Source organism: Enhydra lutris, unplaced genomic scaffold (genome assembly GCF_002288905.1).
Source record: "Enhydra lutris kenyoni isolate GAN:26980312 unplaced genomic scaffold, ASM228890v2 scaffoldscaffold27, whole genome shotgun sequence".
Lineage (NCBI taxonomy): Eukaryota > Metazoa > Chordata > Mammalia > Carnivora > Mustelidae > Enhydra > Enhydra lutris.
In genome coordinates this window covers 3,808,100-3,822,140 of record NW_019154111.1, presented here as the reverse complement: position 1 = coordinate 3,822,140, position 14,041 = coordinate 3,808,100, and the positions used below count along the sequence as shown (strand labels likewise).

General features: G+C 50.3%; 1 protein-coding gene across 1 annotated transcript in view; it reads right to left on the bottom strand.

Moving 5' to 3' along the window:
• The window catches only part of LOC111151895 (DENN domain containing 2A), a 109,040-nt gene that overhangs the window by 10,365 nt on the left and 84,634 nt on the right, over positions 1-14,041 (bottom strand). Inside the window, exons 16-17 of the mRNA XM_022510112.1 lie at positions 11,905-12,045; positions 10,373-10,521 (exon numbers count right to left, since the gene is read on the bottom strand). Coding sequence (XP_022365820.1) covers positions 10,373-10,521; positions 11,905-12,045 — 290 coding nt within the window. The remainder of the gene's footprint in view (positions 1-10,372; positions 10,522-11,904; positions 12,046-14,041) is intronic.

Genomic DNA, 14,041 nt, shown 5'->3' with positions numbered 1-14,041 from the left:
GGGGCTTAGAACAGGCAAATTCAGAGAGACCAGGGGCTGGGGGAGGCAGAGCGGGGAGCTGTTGCCTAGAGTGGACAGACATTCAGTTCGAGATGATGAAAAAGTTCTGGAAATGGATAGTGCTGACGGATGCAAGTACTGTGAATGTTCTTAATGCTGCCCCTGAATTGTGTACTTAAAAATGATTGTAATAGTGAACTTTAAGTTCTGTATATTTTATCACAATTAAAAAAAAAAGCCAAGATAAAAATCACTTACCTGCTAAAGGAGGTCCTCTGAATATGGCACTCCCTGAATATCCTTACAATATATACTAGCCCCTTTCCATCCACCTGCATCTGGGGCCCCCTGAACCAAACAAAAGCAATGCTGAATCTGTTCATTTATCAGCAAGAACCTCTTGACCTTCCTGTTTGGTGTCTTTGCAAATAATCACTCTCTGAACACTCCGTGGAGTACTGCCATGATTCTTAGGAGCATGGCACACACATGTCGCACTATTTGGTCCTAGTCTTTTCTTTCAAGGGGATCACCCCCAAAATGAGAAAGATGTTACCCCCAAGATTTTATCATAATACCCATAATATCTTCTCATAAAAGGGAAGTATACAAGGCATCTAATACCTTCTTTATGATACCTATAATACCTTCCTTATACCTACTGAGTAAGAGTGAGACAATACTTAAGTTAGGACTTATCCCAGAGAGAACAGCAGCAGTAATTCAGCTGGCAGGTTGGTACCTTTTCAAAGAATCTTCTCTCAAAGCAGAGAACCATTTTCCCTCAGGCATCCCTTTCTATCTCAGATACTCAGGAATGTAAATACTGTTAGTGAGTTGCTCACCCTTTGTGTTTAACTTCCTTGATCACTGAACGTGTGGAATTTACTTTGTTCTAAAATTTTTAAATTTTAGGACTAACCTATGTCAGCGTGGGACCAGTCTGCAAAGTTAATCTGCTCACGTACTGCAGTTATGAGGACACAAGTCAGAAAACCAGGATATTGAAATATAAATGACGATAGCTGGGCCTAGAGCAGGTTTCTTTTCAGACTACAGTTTGCAGCCCATCATTGGGTCCTGAAATAATTTTAGTGGGCTGTGATCAGCCTTAGAAACAACAAAAAGGGGGCGCCTGGGTGGCTCAGTGGGTTAGGTCTCTGCCTTTGGCTCAAGTCATGATCCCAGGGTCCTGGGATCGAGCCCCGCATCAGGCTCTCTGCTCAGCAGGAAGCCTGCTTCCCCTCCTCTCTCTCTCTCTCTCTCTCTGCCTGCCTCTTTGCCTACTTTGTGATCTCTCTCTCTGTCGAATAAATAAATAAAAAAAAAAGAACAGACTAGAAGAGAGAGGGCTGCATTCTGTTCCAGTCGTAAATAATGATTTGTGTGTCGTGTGTGGTGTATGCATTGGGTCTGAACGTGAATAGCATTGCTCGTTAGGGCCTGGAGTGAAAAGGGTCTCCAGCTGACCAGGACCAGAGAACTGGAGGCTGGAGGCTAGAGGCAGGTAGACAGTGATGGTTCAGCGGGAATTCTGGTACGTTCCATGTTTTCCTGGGATGTTGGCTTTCATTCCCAAATGACTAGATGGACCTTAAAGGAGACAGTGAGAATCCTCTGGAAGAAGCCTTGTGTATGAAACCCATCTCTTTGGACAGCCCATTTGTCCTGAACATGTCCAAGCCCTGAACGTGCGTTGGAGGAAGAATGGCTCCTGTGGGCCGTGGCCGTGGCAGCGGTCACGCAGGGCCCACCTCCGCTGGCTCTGAAGCTTTCCACTTCCATCTGCTCGCCGGCAGAGAATAAAAACGCGGTGCTCGCACTGAAGAGTTCCTTCACATTTTCAGAGTTGTGGTTTAAGCACTTTTGACCCCATGGAGGTTACAGAACCACAGAATTTTAGAACCTGGAGCCATCTCAGAGATGGAGTTCATCTTCTTTTGAATCTTTTTTTTTTTTTTTTGGGTGGGGTGGGGTAATCTTTACACCCAAGATGGGGCTTGAACTCGCAATGCTGAGATCAAGAGTCGCAGGCTCTACCGACTGACCTGGCCAGGTGCCCCTTCCTCTGAAGTTTAAGAGCTAAAGAGACCTAGGCGGAGGCTGGCCTCCGCATGCAGGGTGGGCAGTGAAGCGCCTGGAGGAGGGGAAGAGACGCAGAGTGAGGAACGGAGGCACGAAGAGGCCCAGTGAGAAGCCTTTGTGGTTTCCTCAATCACTGCAGTAGAAAAATAAATGTGTTTTTTTTTTTTTTCCCCAACTTAAAGAAAAAAACTTCTGCTCTTTTGCTTTCTTGCTGCCGCATCCCTGGAATGAGAAAGTGTAATCCGCTGCTGGGTTCTCTGGCTGCTTGGGCATCCTGTGGCTCCTAGGGGAAGCCTAAGGGGCCCTGCGGCGCCGGCTGCCCCCTCCCCCACAACGTTTGGCTGCGGCTGGACGAGGAAGGCAGTTGGAATGGGTCAGGAAAAATGATAAGCAATGCCAGTGCTAGCCAGATACACACAGTGGGCGAGTGAATGTTCTGGAGAGCAAGATCAAATTCATTCATGCTCCTGGAACGCACGGAGCTGAAGGACAGCTGCATTCAATTTTGAGGGGGACCAATGACGACAACTCAGCCGGATACTATGTAGGTAGGTGCTGCCCGCTGCTCTCTCTCCTAACAAGTGGCTTTTGTTTGTTTTTAAATCGTCTGATGTGCTTTTGCATCTGGAGCCCAATGTTTCTGCACCTGGCTGTTATTAGCACCTCCAGGCAGGCACAGATGGAGCTGGGGGGTCTCCTGACAACAGGTGGGCAGGGTTTGGGGAGTGGCTCATTCCTCTTGCTCACTAGCCCACATCAGCATGCTGGCGGGGGTGGGGGAAACCAACCTTTCTCTCTTGAAACACTAGACAGAGAGGTCAGATTTTGCAAAGAGTACAGTTAGTGACAACTCTTCCCCCAAAATAAATGGCAGAGGAGAAAAGATGGGATTATTTTGAGTGTAGCTTGTGTTTTTCTCGGTCTCAGCTGCAAGTGCTAATGAAATCAGTCCCAGGCTCATGAAGGCTAGAAGAGCCTTCCACAGGGGTGGGGGTCGGGGGGGGGCACTGCTAGGATGGGTGGTCTCTTGGGACTGTGGAAAGAACAGGCTTTGGTTTGGGTGAAGTTGAGGATGACTTTTCAAGCAAGCTCGCCGCACAGACTTGCTGAGCATCTGCTGGTTGGACGAGAGGCAATGTTTTGGAGGAAGTCCCAGGAACAGAGCCCTCGCAGCTGGCTCTTGTTACCGTGGGGGTGGAGGAAAGCAACACCAGCCTGCAGCTGTGGTCGATTTGTACAAAAGCAGGGGAGGGAGGTGATGCCCATCGGGGAGGTTGGCCAGGCCACAGGGCTTCAAGATGGGCACAGGGGAGAAGGGTCAGGTCCCAGAATGCTTTGCTATTTAGCAGTGCTCTGTGAGGGCTGAAGCATTAGTCTAGAGCCATCAGGATGCACTTGTGCGTACTTAAGTTGTCCTGGAGAAGACACTTTGGTTCTGGTTGCTACCGAGCCCCTGTCACTGAGTGTGGAGTTACTACGCTCAGCAACCTTCCCATTCATCGAGGAACCAGTAAGAACTGAACACAGAGCCTTCTCTAAAATGCTACCAGAGAAGTAAACAACGAGTTTCCTGAGATAGACAGACTCCCCAGGAATTTGAAGAATGATCCCATCAGCGTCCATTAGTATCCCAAGCAAAGTATCTCTCCCAGTGGATCATTCCCAGGAAGCTGAATGAAAGCCACACTTCAGTCTGGGCTGGTACCTAGGAACCCAGCGGGAGGCAGCCGACCCCCAGCACTGGCTGCCGCATTTCCACGACTGTACTTTCAAACCCGGAAGTAACGTTGCCAAATTAAAACAAAAACAAATTACATAGGCTGGGCCCCGAGAAAACTGGCTTTGCTACTCCCTGTATGATCTCAGGTAGAAGCCTTGAACGTCCTTATCTGTAAAATAAGTAAAGGGGACTAGATAATTTCTAACTTCCTTCCAGCTTTAATGTTTACAAACTGCAAATCTACGCAAGAGAGAAAACCAGGCACTGGAAACAGCTGGAAAGGGAAAAGAACCACGGCTTGTCATCGGGAAATAATCCTAGGGCTCATTAGTGGAGACGGGACAGAAGAGCAGGGGTAGCGTCGCATCGGACAGACGAACAGATAAAAGTCGGGGACAGGGCTTGCGTCCCTGCAGTAAGCACCACAGAAGGGTGACAACACAAGCAAGCAGAGCCTGGGAGCATCTGGACCACTGACGGAAGAACCAGAATAAGTCTTCAGCCCAAGATTCCGCTAGTGATGGGTTCAACGTAGAAGACAACTGGGGTCATGCTCGTCACTGAGTCTCGCTCCAAATGTTATCTTCTGGGTGTTCACGTACAAAAATAGGTAGTTGATACTTAATATTTCATCAGACTGATGCCACTAGGTTACTAAAGCTGTATTTTTCTTTTTTTTTTTAAAGATTTTATTTATTTATTTGACAGAGTGATCACAAGTAGGCAGAGAGGCAGGCAGAGAGAGAGGGGGAAGCAGGCTCCCCGCTGAGCAGAGAGCCCGATGCGGGGCTCGATCCCGGGACCCCGAGATCATGACCTGAGCTGAAGGCAGTGGCTTAACCCACTGAGCCATCCAGGCGCCCCTAAAGCTGTATTTTTCACAGGCTTTTGCTGAATGAAATTTCTGCATCTCTAAGACTGGCAGCCACTGACGCTGCAGAGGCCCAGGCAAGCTCACAAACCCTAGCTTTTTCTGCGACAGCAAACACTGCTGAGCATAACCGATTCTAGACAGGACAGGGGTCCCCATTTAGGCTTAAAGAAACTGATCAAAAAGAAAAAACAACCAAAAGGAGCACATAAAAGGATGAAGGTGCGCAGCTGCCTAGCCGCTTACCTGCGCAGCCACCCATGGGGCAAAGCCAAGGTGCAAACTCCGCTATTTAGCGAGACTTGACCACCTAATCCTAACTTGTCATTAGCCAGTAGTCATTTGGCTTATAGTCTTCCAGTACTCTAAAAAGATAACAAGAAAATTTCTTGATTGTTAAAAACTTTGCCCCATCTCAAATTTTTGAACAAATCTGTTTACGTCCAGCTCTGGCTCTATTATTCAGCCTGGTCTGTAGATTAGTCAAAACGATGGGAACTGAAATTTATAATAAACTAAAAAACAAATGTTTATCACTGGGGAAATGAAGAAGGGGGGAATAAGAAAGTATTTATTTGGGTTGCTACGACAACAGAACAAGCCATCACAACAACATTCCCTTCTCTCCATCCGTCAAACTTGGGCTTGACAGAGCCTTAAGAAACACTCAGTGTCCACCCCGAAGATGAAACGGAGCGAAAATGTTATTCTAAATTTGACAGATTTTTGGCTTGACTTAAAACTCTTTTATAACTCATTCAGTATTTGCCACGAGTCCCAGCTACTTCCTCTTGCCGTGGGCAGACTCTCTAGCAATGAAGAGTAAGTACGTTGTGTGTGGGGAGGGGAGGGGACGGCGGAACGACGACCGGCCAAATGCAGGCTGACGTCCACCCCGGGATGCCACACACTCACTGAGCTCGTGGGGTGTCCTGCTCTCATGTGCTGTTCTGCAGTCTCGCAAAGATTAGGGGGAATCATAAGAATGAGGGGGCTTGCTTCCACTTCTAGCTGAATAGGGCTGGAGATGGGATCGTGTGTGGTGTGTGGAGTTCTGTGCTCGGTGGTGATAAGGATGAGAGACCCCACGGGGGCTTACGCGGAAGGCTCTCCTTACAGACTTACCCAGGTCAGACGACTTTCAACCAGCCACTGTCCCCCAAGCCCTAGCTTGTCATGGCCTGGCCAAAGACTCCTTCAATTCCCTATGGCTCTCTCTGCCCGTACCTCAGGCAGCAGTCGGTGAAGGCAGATTCCTCCTAGAGGGATACCCGGTGAGCAGAACAGGCCGGAGGAGGGAAGATGGGTTCTGGCCTTTTCACTCAGCAACTTCACACACAGGATGTTCTTTGGTGGATTTTCTGTACTTTGATTATTAGCTCTCTTCCCCCATGCCTCCTCCCCTCCTTCCTTCCCTCTCTTTCTTTTTCTTAAGATTTTATTTTTAAGTAATCTCTACACCAAGGTGGAGCTCAAACTTACAACCCTAAGATCAAGAGTCTCATGCTAGAGTCGCTGAGTCAGCCAGGAGCCCCAGCTGGGTCACTTTCTCACAGGTGAGCCGGACTTCCCTATCCTGGCTTAGGTGGCCTGTCAGGGAAAGGGTCACAGCGGAGGGTCAGAGAGACCCGACACTGAGGACTCCAGAAGCAGACAGCGTAAGCTGCAAAAGAGGGGCAGAGACACCCCGACTTCTAAGCACCGTCTAGAGCAGAGGCCTGGGCATCCTGGAGAGGACCCACAACACGGTGCTTATTTAACTCTAACCTAGAAACGTTAAGAGGAACATTAAATGAGCACAGGCGGCTACCTGGTGTCACACCAGCTCTGATGTGTTGGGGATCAGAACTGCTCTACAGGAGGCCTCAGCAGCAGGGACAGGAGGCCCAGTGATTTCTACCGAACCAGATAAAGCCGGAGAGGAGCGAGCCTATGGAGCATGAGGAGAGGTGGGGTGTGGGGGCTGACTTTCCCTCAGCAGCATGTTCATAGCATCACACAGAGCATTTGAGCCAGAGGGGCCCTGTAGGGATTAAGACAGTCCTCTTCCACACTGCAAAGCTGGGCACAAGACATGGTCATCCCCTGGGACACTCTGGAAAACACAGGATACCTGAGGAGGCGGGGTCAGGAATGGGGCCCTTAGGAGGTTCTGGGCCAGGATCAGAGGGAGGGCAAGGCTCGAAGGAGCACGGTTCCAGGAGGCGCCAAGCACTCTGGCCCGTGGAGTGAGAGAATTTCAGAGCAAGGAAAGACTGTGGGGTCGCCCGGTCCCACTGGCCTCACTGGGCCCCAGCTGAAGGCCACAGAGAGGGAGGGTCTGGGGAAGAAAGCACAGAAGTCTCAGCTTCTTCACTACACAATTCTAGCCTGATGCCAAGCACACAGGGGGTCTTAATGGCATGTTTTAAAAAAGACTTTCCTTGGGGCGCCTGGGTGGCTCAGTGGGTTAAAGCCTCTGCCTTCGGCTCGGGTCATGATCTCAGGGTCCTGAGATCGAGCCCCACATCGGGCTCTCTGCTCGGCGGAGAGCCTGCTTCCCTCTCTCTCTCTCTCTGCCTGCCTCTCTGCCTACTTGTGATCTCTGTCTGTCAAAAAAAAAAAAAAAATCTTAAAAAAAAAAAAAGACTTTCCTTATATACTTCTGTAGGTGGGGTCACAGATGCCGCCCTTCACCCCCACCCCCAGACCACGAGGCCTGCTCCTCCTCCTTCCTTCTCATTTTCTCTGGAGCCAGGCTGCCTGCGTCCCAGCCCTCCCATTAACCACTTGAACTTTGCTTGAGCAAAGTGACTTAACCTCTGCGTGCTTCTTAGCTTCCTAATAATAGAAGCTATCTGAGTTGTCAGGAGCCTGAAAGAGTACAGGTCAACCCCTTCCGCGAGCCTGGCCCAGAGGCGACACTCCAGTGTTCCTTGCAGTGGCCGTCTTGCTACTGTCATCGGGCTCATTCATGCCCTGAGGCCTTCTTTTCCTGCCTCAGCTCTACGGGCCTTTATTTATTTGTCCACCTCTTCAGGTCTGCCTGGAACAGGTATTGGACGGAAAGATAATGTACTGGGTAAGAGAGAGAAAACCTTGAGCCATTTGTAATAGGAAAAGCATGGGCTGACTGCCCCTCAGGACAATGTGACATGGGAGTTGCACAAGTGGCAGTGACAAGGGGCCTCTGTGCAGATAAGCCCTGATTTCATAAATGAGGAAGCCCAGGGCCCACAGCTGAGGACGCTGAGGCTTCCTCGATCTTCCTAGGAGCACCCCTGGGCCCTGTGTGATGAGGGACGGATGTGCAAGTCTGAAAGCCCTAAAGGGTCTACAAAGGAAATTCAGGTGTTTTAGACACACACACACACACACACACACACACACACACACACACACGGTAGTTAACTGCACAGTAGCCTGGCTCTGGACCCTGTCCGTGCAGCAGCCACAGGTGGCATTTTAACCCCTCTGCCCTCTCATGGGGGTTTGCTGTTCGAAGGGACTCCGTCTCCGAGGGCAGAATACCAGGCATTGTGGAAGGTGGTCAAGGAGACACTCCACGGTTACTCTGATCAGACCACATCGGGGACTTGTCCCCCCCAGTAAAGCTGCCGCGGAGCAGGTGGAGGGGCTGGGAGAACCACCCCTGAGGCAGCCATGGGGTAGGCTCCATTCTCAGGGATGGCCTTCCTTCGCTCTCCTTCTGCTCTTGTTAGGGCAGCTCAGGGGGAAGGCCTTCAGCCTGTCAACCCAGAAATCTGCCCAGGCAGGAGTGAGAAGTGGGCAAGTCCCCTCCCGACATCTTTGTCACAGCACTTCCAGGAGTCTTGGTACCCTAAGCCCGACCCATCCCCTCTGCTGGCCTTCAGGGATGCATCTGACTTTGACCTGTTCTGTTCCCACCTTCTCTCTCATTGTACTTTGACAGGAAAAGTAGGTGATACTTCGTGTTCTCCTATGTTGGCGAGGGAAGCCTGGGGAGGGCACGCTCCTTTCCAGCCATGCCCATCTTCGCAGACATTTTCTCCCGCGGCACCTTCCGGAGCCTACCATCTTCAACGCGGCAGCAAGGTCCTCGTGGGACCGCGTGGCCCCTCGTCCAGTCTGGGCAGGCAGCGCACTCACTTGGCTGGCCTTCCCTTCTTGCCTCGGCCTTCCTGAGAGCCCGTCCCCTCCCCCACAGCGGAGTCTGAGAATCCTACTTCCGGGGGACAGAGCGGGGCTTCCAGGGAATACCAACAGCTACTCGATGAAATCCGACCCTGGGGAAGGGTTATTACTCATCTCTCGCTTCCGGAGCCCCAACCTTAGAAGTCTCCCGCCTGAATTCCCCAGGGCCCACGAGCTTTGAGAGCTGCCCCCGCCCAGCACCAGCTGCAGGCGGGGAGCCGGCCTGCTTCCTGCTCGGACCCCAGGGCACCCGGAGTGCAAGAAGCATGACGGGAACAGGGAAGAGCTCGCTCAAAGCCCGGGTGGGAGCAGGCTGGGAGTAGCCAAGTGGCTGCTGTCCAAAGAGGAGAATCACCAAGATGACCAGATGGGCTGGAGTGGGAGGAGAGGACTGGATTCCATTTCCTACCACGTTCCTGATGAGCTCCACAGTCATACCTTCTGTCCTTTCCATTCTTCTTCCTCCCTTTTGTTTTCCAGATTTGGGAGTCATATTTCCTCTCCAAACCGCAGTTCTTCGATTTTTGTGTTTTTGGCATTTCTTCTTTCCAGATGGACTCCTCGGTTGGCCTCATCTGCTTTCCCTGGTTGGCTCAGCCCTAACTGGAGTTGTGGTCACCACCTGTGCTGCTGTGCCCTCAGTTCCAAAGCCAAGGCGGCTCTGATTCAGTATTCTGGAGTGATGAAAATGCCAGGAGTTCTTTTTTTTTTTTTTTTTTTAAAGTTCAGAATTCACTCAAATTCCTATCTGCCTCCCCTCTGGCTTTTCTCTGATTTGTGACATGGTTTTGCAAATCATTGAACATGTACCTTAGGACATGGAGGGCATCCTACCAAGCAGTGAGCAGGTGTGTGTGATTGTGTCATTTATTTTAACACGGAGAGGAAGGGCCGCCTTGGGGAGCCATCCGTGTTTCGCACGGCCCTGCAGGCCTCCTTGAACCTTGGCTCCTTGCCCCCCACTTCGCCTTCCTCTCTCTGCAGTGAACTGCTTTACAAGATTTTTGAAGGTGACATGCTCAGTCTCCTGTCCCCTTGCCTTCGTCTAGATAGCTACAGCTCCTTTAGCCTGGAATGTGCTTCCTACTTGCTCTTAGTCTCAGGACTCAGCCAGAACTGGCCTCCTCCGAGCATGAGTGCCCTCCTCGGTGTCCAGAACGCACTGCTCTGGTAAGCCTAGACAGCACAGTCCCCGGGGCTCTGCTCACTCCTGCGTCCCCTGCCCCGCCCGGACGGAAAACCCTGAGTACAGCTCTGCGATCCCGTCCTCAGCCCTTTATACACAGCAGAGCACCCAGCACCCCGCGGGACGATGCAAGGTAGGCGAGGGTCAGGGAAGTAGTGCACAGAAGCACAGGCTTCCTTGGTTTTACAGGATGGGTGCGCCTTATACACCTCCCATCCCCGAGGCCCACTGGTCTGCTCTCTTCCCTCAGAGGGGCTGCCTCCCCAGTCCCGGGCAGTCACCTGCCCCCACACCCCAAAGAGTCCGCCACCGACTATCCTTCAGACGCTTGAGTGGAAGTGACCAAGACTGGTACCTGAGCTTGTCTGCGATGAAGATGACCCTCCTTTCCAGAAGCAGGGAGGCAAAAACACAGAGCAGGTGGCGGACACTGAGAGAGGAGAAGAGAGACTCAAAGTCCACATGCTCGAGCCGGGAGTCCAGCGGGCGGCACAGTTCAATCACCTGCCGGGGAACAGGAGCAGCCGTGAGGCGGGGTCACGCCGCAGGCTCAGAGGTCCTCTGCAGGGCTGAGCCATTCGCAGGGGAAAAGGGAAAGAAAACGAGGAAGGCAAAAGTGACGGGAAAAGAAAGATCCTGGGAGACTGAGGGAGCAGGTACACTTGGTACGAATTCCGTCGCAAAGTCAAGTGTGAGGAAAGTTCAGAGGAAGGTGGGGACACAGGATGGCGGAATCGATGGCCCATGGCCCCAAATGCTTGGAGGCTCTGCCTGCCAATGACACGTTTCTACCATCCCCCTCCCTGGGAGATCCATGACTGCTGATGTCCTATGACTTGGAGTCCCATAGGAAAGTGTCTCTGCCTCACAAGGGAACATTAACTGCTGGAATGGAGTCGCAGGCTCGCGCAGAAGGACCACCAGAGCCAAGCAGCAGCTTCAGGACTCACCTCCTCTGGAAGGCATTTCTCAGTAAGCCCAACCCCATGCCAATCCCTTATGATGTATTTACAGCTTGTATGCTTGGTGGGCACATCTTCTCATTCTGTATTTGTCGAAATGTTCCTGAATTCATCTCGAGTCACTACTCATGTGTGTGTTTTTCTCTTTAAATAGCTGTCTCCTTCACAGTGAGCAGAAACTGATGTTTTGCTCTGAGCATGGCACCTGCCCGGTGCTGTCCCCATAGTGGGGTTCACTCATGTTAACATCCTTATGGCCAATCCACCATCTGCTATGGGATAATATAGGGTTTTCTAGCAACACGGAGAATACTTCCCTCTGTTCTGGGAAACTGAGCTGTTCCAGAAGACTCCAGACCTATCTTTATCCCTCCCCTGTCTCCAGAGGTGACCAGCTTTTTCAAGGGCTTTTGGAACTACAGACTCAAGTCTGAATGGGATCTGCCTAGTTATATCCACAGAGCCATATAAAGGGAATGGGAAGGATGAAAATAAAGTCCTGCATTAAATTCCAACCCAGCCAAGAAAAGGGACATACCTCAAAGTCCTAGACAGGTGAATAAAAAGTAGTACATAAGCTTGTCTTCCCAGAAGATAATCTGTTTTACATTATAAGTTATGGAGGTGATGGAGACCAAAAATATAGTTTCAAATACAACCTATGAGTGTAACGGGCTAGTAAGAGAAACTAAGGATGTTCATACAGGTCCCTAACCTGTAAGGCCAAGGTCAGGCAAAGAAATACCATGTACTGCCGTGGCATAGCTCTAGGACTGAATCCCGGAATGGAGGGACAGGACTTCGGGTGGATTTTCCTAGGCCTGAAATCACATTCACTGATGTGACAGCCCACTGGAAGCTGGCCCCTTGGTCAGCCGGAGGAGCTTTGTCTCCTCTAGCAGACAGTAGGAATCTGATGACTTACTTCAGTTCCTGATCCTGGCAAGAAGTTCTTGACAACGATGGTTTTGCCCAGTGCTGGGAAAGGGGCCTCCATGACACTCCTCATGAGGGGCTGTACCAGGGCAGGAGAGATGCCTCGCCGTTTTTCCACCTCATCCAAGATCTGCAAGGGTCACAAAAGAGCTTAGCTGTCCTGATGTCAGGGCACCAAGGCATCCCTCTGCTCTCAATGAAATGGGCCTGCCACCGTGACGGACGCATTATGGGGAAGGCCTGCTGTCTGCATCAGGCCAAACTTAAAGTGTCTTTCAACCTGTATGTTATTGCCTCAAATCTCCTCTCTGTGCACCCACTCCTTTGCCATTATCTTTGCAGTTCTTCCCACTGAAGTGGTATAGTTTCTTGACCCCCTTGACTTCTGATTTGGCCAGGTAACTTACTGGGCCAATACATGCATTATCAATGGGAGCAATATTGCCCCCAGGGGGATAAAAATTGGTTCTTGGGGGTGGTGCTGAAAAAAACTTAGGTATTATAATGGTTTGTAGCCCTTTAAAGGCCCACAGTACCTAAAAAGATCTCCAGTGTATCTGTGGAGTTACAATTTCTCTGAGGGTACCATTAGAGAAGAGCAAACCCAAACCACAATGAGAAACCACTTCACACCCACGAAGGGGTGTGTAACCAAAAGATCGACAACAGCGAGTGTTGGTGATAAAGTGGAGAAACCGGAACCCTTGTGTACTGCTGGGGAAGACTGAACTAGCGACGCCCCTTGGCTAAGCAGTCTGGCAGTACCTTCAGAGGGTAAAGAGAACGCTCCTAGGTGACTTAGCAACTACACTTCTGAACCAACAGAAACGAAAACACGTTCACACAAAAACTAGGACATTGGCGGCGCAGTCAGTTGAGCATCTGACTCTTCGTTTTAGCTCAGGTCAGGATCTCAGTGTTGTGAGATCGAGCCCCGTGTTGGCGAGCTCACAACCAGCCTACAGTATGCTTAAGATTCTCCCTCTCTCTCCCTCTGCCCCACCCCCATGTGCACGTGCACTCTCTCTCTCAGATAAATAAATGATTAAAAAAAAAAAGAAACCCAAATGGGACGCCTGAGTGGCTCAGTGTATAAAGTGTCTGCCTTCAGCTCGGGTCATGACCTGGGGTCTTGGGATCGAGTCCCACACTGGGCTCCCCGCTCAGCAGAGAGTCTGCTTCTCCCTTTGCCTGCTGCTCCCCCTGCTGTGCTCGCTCTCTCTGACAAATAAATAAAATCTTAAAAAAAAAAAACAACCCTCTGGGCGCCTGGGTGGCTCAGTGGGTTAAAGCCTCTGCCTTCGGCTCAGGTCATGATCCCAGGGTCCTGGGATCGAGTGCCGCATCTGGCTCTCTGCTCAGCGGGGAGTCTGCTTCCCCCTCTCTATTTCTGCCTGCCTCTCTGCCTACTTGTGATCTCTGTCTGTCAAATAAATAAATAAAATCTTTAAAAGAAAAAACAAAACAAAACAAAACAAAAAAAAAAACCCCAAACCCAAAACTAGTGCATTAATGTTCACAGCAGAATTATTCCTAATAGTCAAAAGGAGGATGTAACCAAAATGTCCATCAATTGATGAATGGATAAACAAAATGTGATATTCCAATGTAGACCATAATCAGCCATAAAAAGGAATGAGATACTGATTCATGCTATAACATGGATGAACCCTGAAAAGATTAGGCTAAGTCAAAGATACCAGTCACAAAAGGCCACTTATTGTTTGATTCCATTTGGATAAAATGTCCAGAATAGGTATATCCATAGAGACAGACAGCAGATGGATGGTTAAGAGGGTTGGGAAGTGACTTCTCATGGGAACAGGCATTGCTTGCCTGTAATAAAAATGTCCTATAAATGGGGTTATGAATACACAATTGTGTGGATATGCTAAAAGCCACTGAATCCTAGATTTTATTTATTTATTTATTTATTTTTAAAGATTTTATTTATTTATTTGACAGACGGAGATCACAAGTAGGCAGAGAGGCAGGCAGAGAGAGAGGAGGAAGCAGGCTCCCTGCTGAGCAGAGAGCCCGATGTGGGGCTCGATCCCAGGACCCTGGGATCATGACCTGAGCCGAAGGCAGAGGCTTTAACCCACCGAGCCACCCAGGCGCCCCCT